At 37.4% G+C, this 16,417-nt stretch overlaps 2 protein-coding genes and 1 long non-coding RNA gene across 11 annotated transcripts; 1 reads left to right on the forward strand and 2 right to left on the reverse strand.

Moving 5' to 3' along the window:
* Nucleotides 1-512: 512 nt before the first annotated feature.
* Nucleotides 513-6,877, reverse strand: LOC137739018 (putative protein S-acyltransferase 19). 3 transcript variants are annotated; one of them, XM_068478491.2, is made up of 9 exons: nucleotides 6,293-6,877; nucleotides 5,637-5,750; nucleotides 4,113-4,511; nucleotides 3,779-3,847; nucleotides 3,593-3,664; nucleotides 3,377-3,505; nucleotides 3,190-3,270; nucleotides 2,892-3,092; nucleotides 513-1,931 (listed from the first exon to the last, which is right to left on the reverse strand). In XM_068478491.2, the coding sequence occupies exons 1-9, from the start codon at nucleotides 6,335-6,337 to the stop codon at nucleotides 846-848; spliced, it is 2,196 nt and encodes a 731-aa protein (XP_068334592.2). In that variant the 5' UTR covers nucleotides 6,338-6,877; the 3' UTR covers nucleotides 513-845. The 3 variants fall into 3 exon arrangements, with proteins under 3 accessions (XP_068334592.2, XP_088556510.1, XP_088556509.1); XM_088700384.1 differs by lacking the exons at nucleotides 5,637-5,750; nucleotides 6,293-6,877 and adding an exon at nucleotides 4,759-4,858; XM_088700383.1 differs by lacking the exons at nucleotides 5,637-5,750; nucleotides 6,293-6,877 and adding an exon at nucleotides 4,639-4,780.
* A 1,304-nt stretch (nucleotides 6,878-8,181) lies between these two features.
* LOC148694179 (uncharacterized) lies at nucleotides 8,182-15,725 on the reverse strand. Its single transcript, XR_015966435.1, has 3 exons — nucleotides 15,585-15,725; nucleotides 15,332-15,435; nucleotides 8,182-8,292 (listed from the first exon to the last, which is right to left on the reverse strand). It is a non-coding gene; the product is annotated as an uncharacterized LOC148694179 (long non-coding RNA).
* Nucleotides 10,195-15,794, forward strand: LOC137739779 (protein FAR-RED ELONGATED HYPOCOTYL 3). Of its 7 annotated transcripts, none has more exons than XM_068479489.2 (10): nucleotides 10,195-10,669; nucleotides 11,902-12,028; nucleotides 12,151-14,367; nucleotides 14,447-14,503; nucleotides 14,753-14,821; nucleotides 14,896-14,964; nucleotides 15,055-15,123; nucleotides 15,215-15,265; nucleotides 15,354-15,450; nucleotides 15,525-15,794. In XM_068479489.2, exons 2-9 carry the CDS (start codon nucleotides 12,026-12,028, stop codon nucleotides 15,408-15,410), a joined length of 2,592 nt encoding a protein of 863 aa, XP_068335590.2. In that variant the 5' UTR covers nucleotides 10,195-10,669; nucleotides 11,902-12,025; the 3' UTR covers nucleotides 15,411-15,450; nucleotides 15,525-15,794. The 7 variants fall into 7 exon arrangements, with proteins under 7 accessions (XP_068335590.2, XP_068335592.2, XP_088555927.1 ...); XM_068479491.2 differs by having other exon boundaries at nucleotides 10,280-10,669; nucleotides 15,221-15,265; XM_088699801.1 differs by having other exon boundaries at nucleotides 10,280-10,669; nucleotides 15,354-15,452; nucleotides 15,528-15,695.
* The last annotated feature ends 623 nt before the right edge of the window (nucleotides 15,795-16,417 follow it).

Below are 16,417 nucleotides of genomic sequence, written 5' to 3' on the forward strand. Positions count from 1 at the left end.
TATAAACAGTTAACGCAATAGAATTTGTGGATAAACCGCGGACCGATCCCTTCATGTTGTTTGTATAAAATTCCCTCAAAATATCGCAGAACACGGAGAAAATCTTCTGATTATGTTATGTTATGTGGATAAAATTCCCTCAAAATATCCGAGAACATGGAGAACATCGCTGCACTACGTCAGCCTTTCTCTGCATGTGCATGCCAGTCCCATGCAAGTGCGCTTATCAGTGAGGCTGATGCAGCGACCGCTCGCAGAAGTTCTGCGCTACGTCAGCCTTTCTCTGCATGTGCATGCCAGTCCCATGCAAGTGCGCTTATCAGTGAGGCTGATGCAGCGACCGCTCGCAGAAGTTGGCGTGTTTCATCAGAGGAGCTCTAGACCACATAGCATCGGTAAATTGAAGTCACAACCCGAGCGATGGTGAATGTCAGGAATTGTGTTGAGCAAATCAGTAAGACATGCAGAATATAGGGAGGTCGGAAATATACATCTACATGCTCCATCTCAAATAGTGGGAAAGATACGATAATAAATAAAAATTCAGAGCATAAATGGAGCTCTGTAACATAAAATCTTTGCCTACAATGTCAAGAAAGTGCAAGAGACATTTCTACGATCGCCTCATTTACAAACCTCAGCTAGAGCCGGTGTGTTGAACCAGAATTTCATCGAAGAAACTGCTTGAACCCCATGCGAGAACTCTGTTAGCGACAATCTCAAGCAGCCAGGTTGCGAGGAACAAGGTTGGCTCGACTTTCATGCTCCTCCACCACACAATCCTGGCAAGGAGGAAGAGATTAACATGCACTTGTTTCAGTCACTTAACACTATTTCAAACCAGGCTAAAAAGAAGAGTTGTTCTCAAAACCCCCCGGAATAAAAACAGGAAGCTGGTTTGAAGTAGAGTCACGTCTGAATCTGGATTCCCTAGGCAAGTTCAGCCCTGCCCTCTCTTGGCCCTCTCTTAAACCCAAATCCCTTTCATTTCTCAAAGTATCCCTCACTGGTACACTCAAAAGCGGGCCACCAAAGAAGATAGAATCCCCTGTGTACATCAGTTTCTCCACTTCTTGTGCTGGAGGCTTTGCTGCAGAAGATGAAGGCACCCGTGGCGGAATAACTGGTCTTCTACTATAGCTTGCTTCTGCATTAGGATTTGAAAATCCTGTTTGTATGGATGACCGGTTTCGAGCTTCAGAAGCCGACACAGGAACTGAGATGTATCGCCCTGCTTCTTGGTCCCAAACAACAGATGTCCTTCGGACATCCCTGAAAAGAGAAGTAGGTGGAGCTGAAAGCAGCATCGAATCAGTAGTACTTCCCCTCTGCATAATTGGAGCTGAAAGTTGTAACGGATCAGCTGTACTTCCCCTCTGCATGATCCTTTCATCAAATCCCATGCTGACATTAGGCAATGTTGCCTTGACAGTTAATGGACGGTCAGGAACTAAGCTGGGGACTGAAGTGGCAGAGCTAAAACGTCCCACACCCGGAGCCTGTGGCAGAGGGCTAAGTGTGACCGCTTCTTGAACATGGGTTGGACTACTGAAGCTACTTACGCTTTGAGTCCCAGTTTCATACTCATCTCGGCTACCTTGACTTGGAGCATAGGAATTTCTCGACAACCTCAGATCATTCTTCATCTCTTTATTTGCCCCCGTATCAGTGCTTAAACTACTCCGCACACTCATATTGCCACTTGAACTGAGTTCAAGATCAGGCTTATCCAGTGGTCGTAGAACGGAGGATGATGCCCTGGCCTTGGCTGCTGCTCTCATGGCCTCAGTGGAATCCAATTTTGCAAGCTTCCAAGCACTAATGCGGACAGGCCTTTTAGGACCCTTTTGCTCTCTTTCTGTAGTTCCAGCTGCGTCTGGATCAATAGTTGATGGGACCATTCCAGGCTCCAAATGCGGTACAACTTCCTCCTAACATAGCAAAGCTTGTGTCAAGTATAAAATACATATAAAGTTTTTCTTCTTCATAGTAAACTTGAAAAATAAAAAATAAAAGTATCAAACTGAAGACTGGAAACGTAGTTAAGGGTCAATGCTGTGAACCCATTCTTATAAGCCACTAAAGGAGATATCTTTTCAGTAGGGATCCTTGCTAGTTTTCTTCTAGCTCCAGGTGGATATCTTTTCCACGTGGTTTCTTTTCCTCTTTTGTAAATTCTTTCCCTTTTTATAAAATTCTTTCGTTTCCTTTCAAAAAAAAAAAAGCCACTAAAGGAGGACTGACAAATTATGGAGAAAGGAAGAAGATTTGAAAGGCTAGACAACGTCACAACGGTAAGACATTTAGAAAAAGAGTTGTTCCTTACAAAAATGAAAATCGTTAATTGTACTATTTAAGTCATCATCTGGATCCAGATAATAAATCCTCATACTTGAAATTGGACATGAAAATTAACTTGTTTTATATGCACACACATAAATTCAAAAAGGGCCCTTGTTAGATCGCCACTACATTAATATAGAGAAATAGTAGGAAACAATGGAGAAAAGACCAAAGTTTTGGAATTACAAAAATCTACATGAACCTTATAAAAAATGTTGAAAAAAACACAGCATGCTCAAACCTCAAACTGTAATGACCTAGGCAAGTTATGAAAGACATCGCAGATTTAATTTACATCCTAAATTTTCTTGGCAAAGGTGAGAATAAAGGGGTTGCTGAAATAAAAGAACTTCAAAATGAGAAAGAGAGAATTTTAACCAATCAACAAAGCTCCAGCCCAATTCTATCTTAAGACGAGGGAGATGAGTAACTATGTTTTAGAAAATTAATCCAATGAGCAAGGATGATAAAAGTTTTTAAGTGGGCACGCCAATATAAAACTGTTCCAATAAATGTAAACCAAGATAATAACGTGAATACTAAAGTACCTGATAATCCACAAATACTCTGGGAGGGGTACACCATGCACCCTTGTATTGCAGACCTAAAGAACTTCCACCACTCAAGCCAGTTGTAGCCGATCCTGTTGGGGAGTGCATGTAATTTTGGAAAGCCTCATCGACAGATGCTCCTCCAGGTGCCTCACTCATCGCTCTCATTGCCACGACATACTCATAGGTTGTAATACCCTAATTCAAATTCAAAACATAAGATTATTTTCACTTAAGCCCCACTATGGCTAAACTTTCGCATCACGAAAAATGAATTCAACGAAAAGGAACTGACCTTCCTAATAAGTATCATGTGGAAGAAGAACAGTTCGCAAAGTGGAACACATGCCAGCATAGAAACTGCAGTGCATACAGCCTACAGAAATGAGAACCAACGTCAACAGAGGATTTCTTTACAATTGATACCGGAAAAATATTAGGAAGCTAACTTTAGTTTAAAGTATTTAAAATATAATACGTACCACAACTGTGGCAAATGGGGGACGTGTGAAACCATTTCCAAGTCTATCAATAATTTCTGCCTCCATGTTTGTCTTATTAACAAAGCAGCGAACAAGGACAGCAATACCAACTCCAGCTTCAATAACAAGCTGAACCGAAATGGGGGGAGACAGAGAGCATCTTAGTACCACAAAGATTAAAAATCTATTTAATAATCAGCGGACTGCAATACCTACCCAAAGAAGACTGGTGGCCATCAAACATATAAAAGTCATGTAATTTTTGTGTCCAACGCAATTGTTAAGCCACTGCAGTCATGTATATATTGAGGTTACTTAAGAGAGGATTTTAAAAAATGTCAACCAAAAACAAGTTGCAGAAGATCTGCCCATATGGAGCACTTGAAGCAACAAGAAAAATACCCGACAGTGGTGATCAAATCCATCCACGCATTTATCACAACTTCTACAGTGTTTGCTGAACTTGCGGACCTGCAACATGAAAAGTATTCATGGGTAATAAAAAAGAATATTTAAACAAGTCAACTGGCAATAATCTATTGAGAGGGAGTATGAGATCATAACTTTAAACCCTTCTATAGCTTTTTCTTTAGAAACAAAGCAGATTCACAACTTCCCATACAATAATTTAGGAGTAGGTAGCTTGATAAAGAAACACATGAGAAACTAAAAAGACTAGAACTGAAGAATCTTTAAATTGAGAAATTATGATACTACGTTTGTAAAAATGCCATACCTCAGCATTGCACAATGTGCAGAACAAAGCATCTTCACCACCCTGATTCTCAGTTGCCCCTTCCTGTGGTTGGCGGCAATCTTCGTGTACAAACAATGCACAGCAAATTCCTCCAATGCAATTCCCGGTTGTGGGTTCTTCTGGAATATTGACAACCCCAAGTTCTCCTACTGACCCTTTCCTACTAGAGTTAGCTCCACCCAAAGAACTTCTGGAAACTGATGATGGAGAAGAATGGCCTGTGGTGGCTTCTTCGAACTTTCTCGGCAAGTCTTTTGCTGATAACCTGTGATTTGGATTGATACCATTTGGAACTCCATTTCCAAACTTGGACATAATTCCAGGATCTGCAGGGTTTATTGCAGTACATCGAACATAAAGAATGAAGACGAGCAGTGCCTGCAAGGCCATGGAAAGATTATGGGAATAACATCAGGCATAAAAGCGATTTCTATTATAAAAGAAATGAAATGAGTTGTCATTCTGAATGAATGGCTCAAGATTGGGCTAAAGGTTAGCGCATTACATAATGTGACTGGCATAGAGAATCAAATTTGGAAGAAACTCTGAAGTCTACAAACTCTATCTAGTTTGGCCCCATCAAATTACTTATCTTTGAAAAAAAAAAGTAATCATATTTGAAAACCTTATAAAGAACGAGCTCTCATCTCCATTTCCAACATCTAGAATAAGAATGATGAAACTTCTCGGAAGCTGACAGGATTCAATCCCATAATACTCAGATTGGGGACTGAAGGCCAGCTTTTGATTAGTACATAAAGTGGATCAGATCACGGAATACATTCAAAAGCAAAGACTAACAGCATTTTTTCCTCCATTGTTTTCCCGATATACATATCTATAAAGACAATGCATGCGTGTAAGATAATGAAACTGTTGGAAAATTTAATATTATTTTTATTATATTAAACTAATTAATTGAATGGAAATTAGAAGTTAAGCCTTTTTTGTAGAAATATGTGTCTATCCTAATGAAGAGTTAGCTTTTGACTTTTCATGAATGGTCACATGTTTTCCAAAGAGATATCTCAAATTCTATAAATAGGAAAACCTATAAACATAAAATAATTTTTTCATCATACATATATTCATACATATAGTGCACTAATATTAGAGATTCTGAGTCCATATGAGAGAGTATTCAACACAATCGTGGTTCATGGAGCCTTGTGATTTGGAGTGCTGCTATTACAAGGACGTGGTCGTTGTATCTTGGGAGACAAGCGTTGATCAACCATAAGCATCGTAGTGGGGCATAAACTTGTCTTAAGGACAAAGTATCCAACCCTTATCTCGACCATATTTTCACGTTTTTCTAATCCATTATGTCATGTTCATTCAATATTGGTTACTCATGTGCATGCATTACTTGATATATAATTGTATGAATTATTTCTTAATTTTCTATGTGACTTAATATAGCAATTAGACCCAATTTTTCTAACAAAACTTTACAGACAACGAAAAGGCTTAATGTACGTCACATCAAATCATTTCACTTACCACAGGAGAGTAACCACCAATCAAAACATATTCCCAGATACGGCCTCCAAGGAAGGGAGCAAAGAAAGCATAGAAGGCAACCACTAACAAGCAAAATACAGTAATAGCGCCAACCTGCCAAAATTAAACATCAAAGTTTATTTGATAATTCGATAAACTAGTCAGTAAGAAAGCACAATGAAACAAGAAAATGTAATTCAGCGTCCAGAAAACGGGTAGATACATGGACAAAAGGGAAAATTAACAAATTCCACCAAGCTAGGTTCAAGTCTAACAAACATAAACTCAAGCATTCGAGCTTTTTCTTCTGTTTTCGCTTTAGTTGGGAACCAAATGGTAAAATTTCATCCCAATATTCCTAACCACAAAGTAAAACCGTACCTCAGGGACCTAACTAACAGTTAGAGCAATAATGTTAGCCAAAAAGATTTGATCTTTTACACAAACTGACAAATCAAAACCCACATTCAGAAATAAAGATCAGATTTTTATTTTCTTGACAAGGCGATATCCTAAACCACTCTAATTCACGGGGAGGGCGCACACTCCCCTGGCCAACCGCCCTAAACCGCCTATGGAGAACCGGGATCAGATAAAGTTCAGCCTTTCTGGGCAAAACCCACATCAGCAAGTGGTTTAAGAAGAGATGTAAATACCTGGAAGGTGTGAGCAGGCAGTTGCCATCCATGTTTTCTCACCATAACTGCCCAATTCAGAGCAAACTCACCAAAACCCTAGCTACCACGCACAAACCAGATGGTGGAGGAGGACTAGAAATACAATAAAACTGAGAGAGAGAGAGAGAGAGAGAGTGTGTGTGTGTGTGTGTGTGTGTTTCCCTCTCTAACCCAAAACCCAAAATTAAAATACAATTTTGGTGAACCCCAAATGGAAATAAAGAAAACTTGGTCTCCTCTAAATTGCCATATAGCCCGCAGATAATGCAAATGTTAAACCAAAAAACCAAAAGAAAAAAAAGTTGAAATCGTTTTGAGAAAAAGGAAAAAAGAAAACCCAGTTGTGGAAATGGAAGGTGGAGGAGGAGGATGAGATTCTGTTGAAAAATGGGTCAAGGAGAATGAGTGAGAAAAGGAGTAGAGCTTGGAATTTGCTGCTGAGGAATTAGCAGAGAAAAAAGCCAAAAACAAAAATACAGAAAAAGGAGGGGCGTTGACAGATTGAATCCTCAAACCATTTTGTGAAGATATATGTGTAATATCTGTATTAGGTATGCTTTTGGTAGCAAAATATGGTGTTTTGGTGCGTTATATGTGGGTGGACCCCACCGCACATACTTTTCTCTCTCTCTTCTTCTCTTCTATCTCTCTCCTCAACTTTACTCTTTATTTCATGTTTTTGTTAGTTTTCTTGGCATATTTTACTAGTGATTTTATTTCCTTAATTGTCTTTTGATCACTTTAACAGAGCATCAATTAAATATTTATTCCAATATTATAAGGAACTTCTTTGATTAGGTTTGGCTTATGATGACACCTTGCATGCGAGTAAATTTCACAAAGGTAAAAATTAGAAGACGCGGATTTTAAAAATGTTGGTACAAGAATATCGTTGAATATGAGATAATTATACTTTAAAAGGGTGTCATTAACATTCTTTTATTTTTTTTATCACCGCTCGATTGTTCAATTACCGGAAATTGTTAGGCATTGCACTGTTTATAATTCATCAGGCTAATTATTTCTTTGTTTAGCTTTTCTTTGGCTGCTGTCTCGAATATGGTGCCATTTAGTCCCATATTGTAAGCAAAAGAAATGCTAAGTGTATCTTCAAAGGAAATGTTAAACTGTCCAAATCAACAATAACGGTAATAAAAGATAGCATTAATATTTTCCAACTGATAAGCCAAATCTGATGTGGCATGATATGGATTGACATTTCTCTCCCTTGCTACCAAATTTGACAGCACCTTCAGATTTTTTTAATTAATTATTAAATGCCTTTTATTAATTTTTTATTAGTTTAAAGCATTATCCTTTTGTTACTTTTCATTCCTAATGCAAAGAAAGTACATGAATTATTATTTTATGTTTAAAATTTGACATATCGGTTGGATAACAAAAGTTTAAAAGATGTCAAAGTGTCATGTAAGCCTTCAAATTTAAATTTTAGGTTTAAAATGTGACATCTCCTTTGAAGATGGTCTAAAGAGACTCTCTGATTCCCATGAATTTTCCATCATCTCATATTTTTGGCACAAGAAAATTATAAAAAATGTGCCAAAACATGAGCTGGTAAAGAGTTCATGAAGAGTCATACTTTTGAAAGTCCCTTAGCATTTCTCTTGTAAGCAATTTCTATAAATGATTGCTTTCCCTACAATATATTTGAGTCGTTTGAGACAAAGTATTGAGAGGCCTTGGATTACATTCTTATTTTTTCCAAGATCCATAAAGCAAAACCCTAAACCCCATACAAGCATCCTAAACCCAAGAAATACAAACCAACTTGTCTCCCTCTCGTCGATCTCCACCCAAGACAAACTCTTGTACAAGTTTCAAGGAAAAATTCCTTTCTTTCTAAACATGTTTCCTTCTTCATCCAAAGCTTTAGAACTCAATTCTTTGAAGCTTTTAACATCTTCTACGCTACGTACCTTCCGAATAGCTTACACGTACTTTCCGTTGTAGTACAAAACCTGATAGAAATTTACGATCATTGTTACTTAAGTGAATACATCACAGCATATGCCAAGTATGAGTTTAAGGTGTTGGTCGCAATAAACTTTTATACCAGAACGAAAAATTTACAACGACTTCTAGCTAGACATAGGTTGCTTCTGCTGCATTTGCTTCTTGATCATTTAAAAGAGTTTATGGAAGTTGTGCTGCATTTGCAGGTTGGTAAAATTGCAACTATAGTTTTGCAGAAAAACTTGAACGCAACAGCTCGTCGGATTCAAATTTATGCAAGTTGTTCTTATTTTTCTGCAGATACAGTTTTGCCTGTGCAGTACTATTGGGAACTATATTTGGCACTCTGTTTACAGAACGGTGTATTTTTGTGTCATTGTCAACAATGGGTATTTTATTAGTGCTTCTGGTGTACCTTAGTTAAAGACTTACTTGGGGATCAAAGAAGGAACTGTCAAGCTTTCCTAATGTTTATGTAGATAAATAATAAGGTGACTTTCAAAGTGAGATTTTTTACTACCTCACAGTTTAACGTTAATTCTCGTTCCATTTTGAGAGACACTCTTTAACATTTATTTTCTATATAATGGGATGGTGGAGCCTTTCTGCTTTGATGAAGGGTGCGCAAGTTTTCTATTCTGGTTGGGAATTGTGTCTACATTTGCTCATCATTTCTACATGTACATTTATTGAGATAATTTTGTCAATTTTCTAGGTTTTGAATAAGAGACTACTAAGTTGTTTAGGAAGTGAACGGTGAAGATTGACTTTAAAATTGACTATAAGAAATCAAACGGTGAAGATTGTTTAAAAAGTCGAACTACTAAGTAAGCTGGACTATAAAAGGCAAAACCCTTAAATAAGTGGGAAATTTAGAGAGGAATGTTCAAAATTGTAGACTTTCAAATTTAATTCACTCACATTGGAATTTGAAAAATATACAGATCAAGAAAATGGACTTTGGCATTCCTTGGCAACCCCATACTCCTCAACAAAAAAGTGTGGCTGAAAATGAAATGCAGCATTCATGAACAGGTATGGCAAGAACTAGAAGTGTGTTGAAAAACAATAACTTAACTCCCAATGAATTCTAAGGCAGAGTTTAGTTTTGGGAACCCTAAAAATTCTTTCATGAAGACTAGGTCTCTGGGAAAAATCATTGAGAACCCTAACTCATATGCAAATGTATGAGTTAGAGTGTCAGAGTTGGAGTACGACTTAGGTATTTTTTCGACTTATTTCTCTGTAATGTAACAATAGAAAACAACTACTGTTGTCAACACACCTGCTCATGAATGATGAATTGATTATAAATTAGTGTTACTTATCGTGTGACTCAGTTCAACTTCCCCTCCTCATATCATTGCATCAATAATAGTATAGGTTGTACTTAAAATATTAAGGAAATCAACATGATGAATGTCACACCAGACAAGAAGTTCCAAAGTCTTGAATTGGGAGGATTTATTATGGATATCATGAATGCGAATCAGATGATGTATAATTTTATACGTTATAATAGCAAAAGCGGACGATATAATTGTTACAATTAAATTTTATAATTTTTATTAATTAAAAAAAATAGAATCAAAATTATAATTTAAATAAAATTATAACATTATGTAAATATAGTTTGAGTAGATTGAAAAATTACTTTGAAGTTCCCTAATAAACAAAAATGTGAGAGATTCCGAGTTCGATTCTCCAAGCTAATGTGTCTACTCGACTGTGGCCACGGGCAGAATGAAATTCCCTATAACCTCTTCGGATCCGAAAGAGATGAATAACCGCAATTTGTCATCAATTATCTCACTTTTTGGAAAGAAAAAAAAAAGAAAGAAAAATTACTTTGAAGTATGAAGGCTTGAAGTTTGAAACAAAATGAAATAAATTTGTGATAAACAGTCGAAAGAACACGTAAAGAAAATGGGGGAGAGAGAGAGAGAGAGACAGCTGACGAGTGACTTTATTGGGCGGGCAGCCACGCGTGACACGCGCACAGTCAGCCAATAACGTATGCGTGAAAAGGGGACCCACACCCTGCAGTTTAGCTCGCTCGGTGGTCGCACAATTACATCAACAGCACGATGGGCCGGCACGCGCGACGCGTGTGGCCGCGAGGCTTCGGTTCATAAATAAAAGGTCAAAAATGGCGGCGAGTGGGAGAAGGTGAGAGTCAGATTGAATTGGGATCGATTTTGAAACCCTAAAACGGGAACAAATTGGGGGCAAAAATAAAGGACCTTCGTAATTGGCCACTCGCTCCTCCCCCTCGCGTGTGCGATCATCTTCCTTCGCAGTCGCAGATCGAAGCTCCCTCCTCCTCCTCCTCCTCCTCCTTCCTCCATATGTAATACGCAGAGAGAGAAGGGCAAAGGAATTGTAAAATCTCTCTCTCTCTCTCTCTCTCTCTCTCTCTCTCTCTAGCCCCCTCTCTAGAATCAATTAAATGTTATTAAAGTCTCTCCTTTTGATTGCTTTTCTGTTGAATTTAGTGTTTTGCAGTCTGGGATTTTTGTATTGATTGTAAAGTTTGATTTTTTTTTTTTTTTTTTTTTATGGGGGTGATTGATGGGTTTGAAAAATGAGGAGTTGCTATCGATTAGTTAATTTGTTTGAGTTAGCAGCTTGTTAAATTCAGCTGAGCTTATAAATTTCATTGCTTGGGAATTCTTTGTTTGTTGAACAGCCTAGTTTAGTTGGGTTTTCAGGTGGACTTGCACTGTTGCACATTTTGGAGCTTGAGTGGTATTATTAGCATGTAAAGTATGATTTTTCGATTCCGAGTTATTTCGGTTTTAAAACCCATGACTTGTGAGTTTAATCAGGTTTCGTTTGGATTGTGTGTGTTTGTTGCACTTCAAGTTTAGCAGTTGTTCTCATCTGTTGCCTAGTGTAGCTGAAACTCTGTTATTTGTGTCAAAACACTACCACATATGTGGTAGAATTGCACACTCTATTGCTCCTATTTAGAGCATTGTAGAATGTTTCTTGACGTTTAGGCGGTGGATTTTTTGTTTTTGTTTGAGTTAGTTTCGAGTAGATATTTAACATCGGAATTGGTATTAGATTGTGATGTTGATATATACATGTTTGCCAGTTTTTGAGGTTGATATACATGTTTGTGATCCTAGATGAATTTTTATGTGATGGATAAATGAAAGCCCCACTGTTTCTCATTTTCAAGTTTTGTTTTCTGAGAGGCATTCTGGTGAGTTTAGAACAACACCTTATGCCTCCAAGAAGGTGCCTTACCACCCTATTCTGGTATATTAGCTTAAATACTTCACGTTGGTGGTCTTGAATACCTCAGTGACTGGGATATGGTATTAATAAGGATACTGATGCTAGACTCTCGAAATACGTAAATACCTGTGTTGCACAGAAAATACACAGTTCTGAATATTATTTTTTGGAACTAATAGTTCGTTTGGTGGTGATTAAAAACATTTTCCGGCACAATTGCTCTATCTTCGATAATCACCTAAACCTCTTAAAGTTCAAGATTTTAACATGTGATAGTGGTTCAATTAGATATTTCTTTGAAATTTCCAGTCATGAGTATGCGCGTGGTTTTATTTCTTTTTAATAAATTAATTTCTTACTCTTTCCAGCCACAGGTTTATTTATATAGCTTATAAGATACCATGGGAGGTGACAGCATCATCTTGTTCACATTGACAAGGCTAGACAATCTAGTTGGAGCTGTTTGTTAATTTTGTGCTTTGAACTTCCAAAATGGTTTGTAACTCTTTTTCTTACTTTAATTAGGAATCTGAATTTTTGTATACTATTATGTTCAGAGTTTGTATGTTTAATCATTATTTGATTTTCTGGCAACTGTTGTCTTTTCTTTGTTTCAGATGTTCTCCGATAGCAACCAGTTAAAACTAAATAACCTCACCATGGACATAGATCTACGGCTACCTTCTGGTGAACATGGCAAAGAAGATGAAGAGCCACATGAAATTGATAACTTATTGGAACATGAAGAAAAAGCACATAATGGAGATATAGCAAGTGAAAACATTGAGGATATTAGAGATGAAGTACGCGTTGAAGATGGTGGGGATTTGAATTCTCCTACACCAGATATGGTAGTGTTTAAAGAGGATACAAATCTTGAGCCGCTTTTTGGTATGGAATTTGAATCACATGGTGAAGCATACTCCTTTTATCAGGAGTATGCTCGGTCTATGGGATTCAACACTGCAATCCAAAATAGCCGCCGTTCAAAGACATCGAGAGAATTTATTGATGCAAAATTTGCTTGTTCTAGATATGGAACCAAGCGCGAGTATGACAAGTCGTATAATAGACCACGTGCCAGACAGAACAAGCAAGATCCAGAAAATCCGACTGGTCGGCGATCATGTTCAAAGACAGACTGCAAAGCTTCGATGCATGTGAAGAGAAGACCAGATGGTAAATGGGTTATACATAATTTTGTGAAGGAGCATAACCATGAGCTTTTACCAGCCCAAGCAGTCAGTGAACAGACAAGAAAAATGTACGCTGCAATGGCCAGACAATTTGCTGAATACAAAAATGTGGTTGGTCTAAAAAGTGATCCTAAAAATCCTTTCGATAAAGGTAGGAATTTGGCATTAGAGGCAGGAGATTTGAAGATTTTGCTTGAGTTTTTCATGCAGATGCAGAGTATGAATTCCAACTTCTTCTATGCTGTAGATCTGGGGGAAGACCAACGGCTGAAAAGTTTGTTTTGGGTTGATGCCAAAAGTAGGCATGACTACATCCATTTCAGTGATATAGTGTCTTTTGATACTACCTACGTTAGGAACAAATATAAGATGCCTCTTGCTTTATTTGTTGGAGTCAATCAACACTATCAGTTTGTGCTGCTAGGATGTGCTTTGGTATCAGATGAAAGTACATCAACTTTTTCTTGGCTAATGCAGACGTGGTTGAAAGCTATGGGTGGACAAGCTCCAAAAGTAATAATCACTGACCATGACAAGTCGATAAAATCAGTTGTTGTGGAGGTCTTTCCAAATGCTTATCATTGTTTTTGTTTGTGGCATATCTTGGGGAAGGTTTCTGAAAATCTTGGCCATGTGATTAAACAGCATCAAAATTTTATGGCGGAATTTGAAAAGTGTATCCACAGATCATCTACAAATGAAGAGTTTGAAAAAAGATGGTGGGAAATTCTTGAGAATTTTGATCTGAAAGAGGATGAATGGACTCAGTTGTTGTATGAAGATCGAAAACAGTGGGTACCAACATACATGAGGGATGTTTGTTTGGCTGGGATGTCTGCAGGTCAGCGATCTGATAGTGTGAACTCCTTTTTTGACAAGTATGTGCATAAGAAGACCACTGTTCAAGAGTTCCTGAAACAGTATGAAGCAATCCTACAGGATAGGTATGATGAAGAAGCCAAAGCAGATTATGATACATGGAACAAACCGCCAACTTTGAGATCTCCTTCACCTTTGGAGAAGAGCGTCTCAGGGCTGTACACACATGCAGTATTCAAGAAAATTCAAGGTGAGGTTTTAGGTGCAGTTGCTTGTCACCCTAAACGGGAAAGACAAGATGAGACGGGTACCATTTTCAAAGTGCAAGATTTTGAAAAGAATGAAGATTTCATCGTAACATGGAATGAAATGAAGACAGAGGTTTCTTGTGCATGCTGCTTATTTGAATATAAAGGTTATCTTTGTAGACATGCATTGATTGTTCTTCAAATATGTGGCCTTTCTGCAATCCCATCTCAATATGTATTAAAACGTTGGACAAAAGATGCAAAGAGCCGGCATTTGGTGGGAGAAGATTCCGACATTGTACTATCCAGGGTGCAAAAGTTTAATGATTTATGTCAACGGGCAATGAAAGTGATCGAGGAAGGAACTCTATCTCAGGAGAGCTACAGTGTTGCATGCCGTGCACTAGAAGAAGCTTTTGGAAATTGTGTGAGTGTAAATAATTCTAGTAAGAGTCTGTTAGAAGCTGGCACATCAGTCACTCATGGCCTGCTTTGCATTGAAGACGATAACCAAAATAGAAGTATGAGCAGCAAAACAAACAAGAAAAAGAATCCAACGAAGAAAAGAAAGGTTTGTTCTTGATAGTGACTAAATTATAATGCTCTTTGTTACAGTTTTATTTAAAGGTAACATTATAATCAAATTGCAGGTGAACTCTGAGCCGGAGGTTATGGCTGTTGGGGCACAAGACAGCTTGCAACCAATGGTTTGTCTTTTTCTATTTAATTTTTTTAGCTTTTTTGAAAAGAAAATATTTGTTTGAGATGATTTGCTTCAAATTGGTGTCCTAATCTGGGATACACATTGTGTTTTGGAACAATATTATGAATCTGGTCACACAAGATTGGTGTGCTTACGTCTATCTGGTATCGCATGCAGGGGAATAGTGTTTAAAATTGTTGGACAAACTTATTCGACTATTGTAATATTTTGTAATTAGAATCTTATTTTGTAGGAGAAATTGAACTCAAGAGCAGCAACACTTGATGGCTATTATGGTGCCCAACCGAATGTGCAAGGAATGGTATGACCATATCTTGTACCAATAACAAATTGTCTGATACAACTTATTCATATATGGTGCCTCCTTTTTGTCAGGTACAATTGAATCTAATGGCACCTACGCGGGATAACTACTATGGGAATCAACAGACCATTCAGGGGCTTGTAAGTCATAATTATTAGAATGAGTAGAAAAGGACCAGCGATATTGCAAACTACATGAATATAACTGAGACCTGGTTTTCATACTTGCAGGGACAACTGAACTCTATAGCTCCAAGCCATGATGGTTATTACAGTGCGCAGCAAAGCATGCATGGGCTGGTACAGTTACCCTTTCATGATAACGAAAATATTTAGCCTCTGACCATGTTCAATTGGTTGCATTTTATATTTTGCGGCATTGTGCTTGCAGGGACAGATGGATTTTTTCAGAACACCAACTGGTTACGTTTATGGAATTCGGGTTAGTTTGCTGGACATGGTACTAATTGACTTTCCTACATCATGCATTTTGTTTAATTTAGCTTACAGTTGTTTTCTCCTTGTGCCAGGATGACCCCAACGTAAGAACCGCTCCATTGCATGAAGATGCATCCAGACATGCTTAAGGAACAAACTGCTCAGTGTTGGCATCTTGCATTTAAGATGGTAAATATTTTTTTTGCTGTTAGCTGAAGTTTAACTTGAAACACAGTGGAACTGATTCGAAAATTGTTCTGTAGGTAAAAGAGAGATCCTTTGAAGATAAATCTTGTTGTAAAGAAAAGTGAAATGTATCGTACCTCGCGGACGGAAGGATCACGATGGACAACTTCCTCATTTGGTACCTGTAAAATAAGACAGTATAGAGTAGGCTGTTGTTAATTATTTCATCTGCGATGTTTTCGGAAGTAGGAAAGAAATATGAGCAGGGTCATATCTTCTGTAAAGGATGTTGTATTATTGTACCTCTGATTGCTTATCCTCAATAGGGTTAGTTGAAATCAGGTTTACTTGTGGGCCCATTCCATAAGGAATTTATTTTTTTATTATTTTTTTTAAAGCTTTCAAGATGGAAGACGGTCGAGAAATGACAAGTTTACTAGTGTCGTTCATGAGATTTGAATTCAGGACTTTCATTGCTAGTATCGTTCGTGATGATTGAAGTGTACATGGGTGGTTGTTAAGCGTCAGGGATGGCGATTCTTCGCGACCAATTTTTCCCCTTGCACTTCTTCCTCTTACTTTTATGCTTTAGTCGTTGAAGGCCAACATTAAAAAATACACTATTTTGACTTATTAAGTGCTTCTTCAAATCATATTTGGTTTTTAGTTAAATTATAGGAACCCTCTAAAAATTTATATTCCAATGATACTCTTTAATTTAGGGAGCCATAATAAGTATGAACCAATAGAATAAAGCGTTTATTTAAAAAGTTGTTCAAAAAATGCTTGAATTTTTTTTTTACTTTGTAAATTTAGAAAATTCTAGAGAGTTTGTTGTACTAAGAGCATAATAACAGAAGATAAATTTTTTTTCAAATCGTTCCTAAATTTTAGTTAGGAGGTATTTAGAGAGCTCATTTGATTATTTAATTAGAACATAACAAGTGGGTAGTCGAGGGTTTTTATTTTA

This window comes from Pyrus communis, chromosome 9, assembly GCF_041283825.1.
Source record: "Pyrus communis isolate YQ-2024b chromosome 9, ASM4128382v1, whole genome shotgun sequence".
Taxonomy (NCBI): Eukaryota; Viridiplantae; Streptophyta; class Magnoliopsida; order Rosales; family Rosaceae; genus Pyrus; species Pyrus communis.

Bases quoted from the DNA above. Each gene is read 5' to 3' on its own strand.
- LOC137739018 (XM_068478491.2), bottom strand. From the start codon at position 6,337: ATGGTGAGAAAACATGGATGGCAACTGCCTGCTCACACCTTCCAG. The intron at 3,848-4,112 runs GTATGGCATTTT...TTCATGTTGCAG, and splicing joins GCACATTGTGCAATGCTGAG to GTCCGCAAGTTCAGCAAACA. The intron at 1,932-2,891 runs GTACTTTAGTAT...TTGCTATGTTAG, and splicing joins GAGTATTTGTGGATTATCAG to GAGGAAGTTGTACCGCATTT.
- LOC137739779 (XM_068479489.2), top strand. The intron at 14,368-14,446 runs GTTTGTTCTTGA...ATCAAATTGCAG, and splicing joins ATCCAACGAAGAAAAGAAAG to GTGAACTCTGAGCCGGAGGT. The intron at 14,504-14,752 runs GTTTGTCTTTTT...CTTATTTTGTAG, and splicing joins AAGACAGCTTGCAACCAATG to GAGAAATTGAACTCAAGAGC.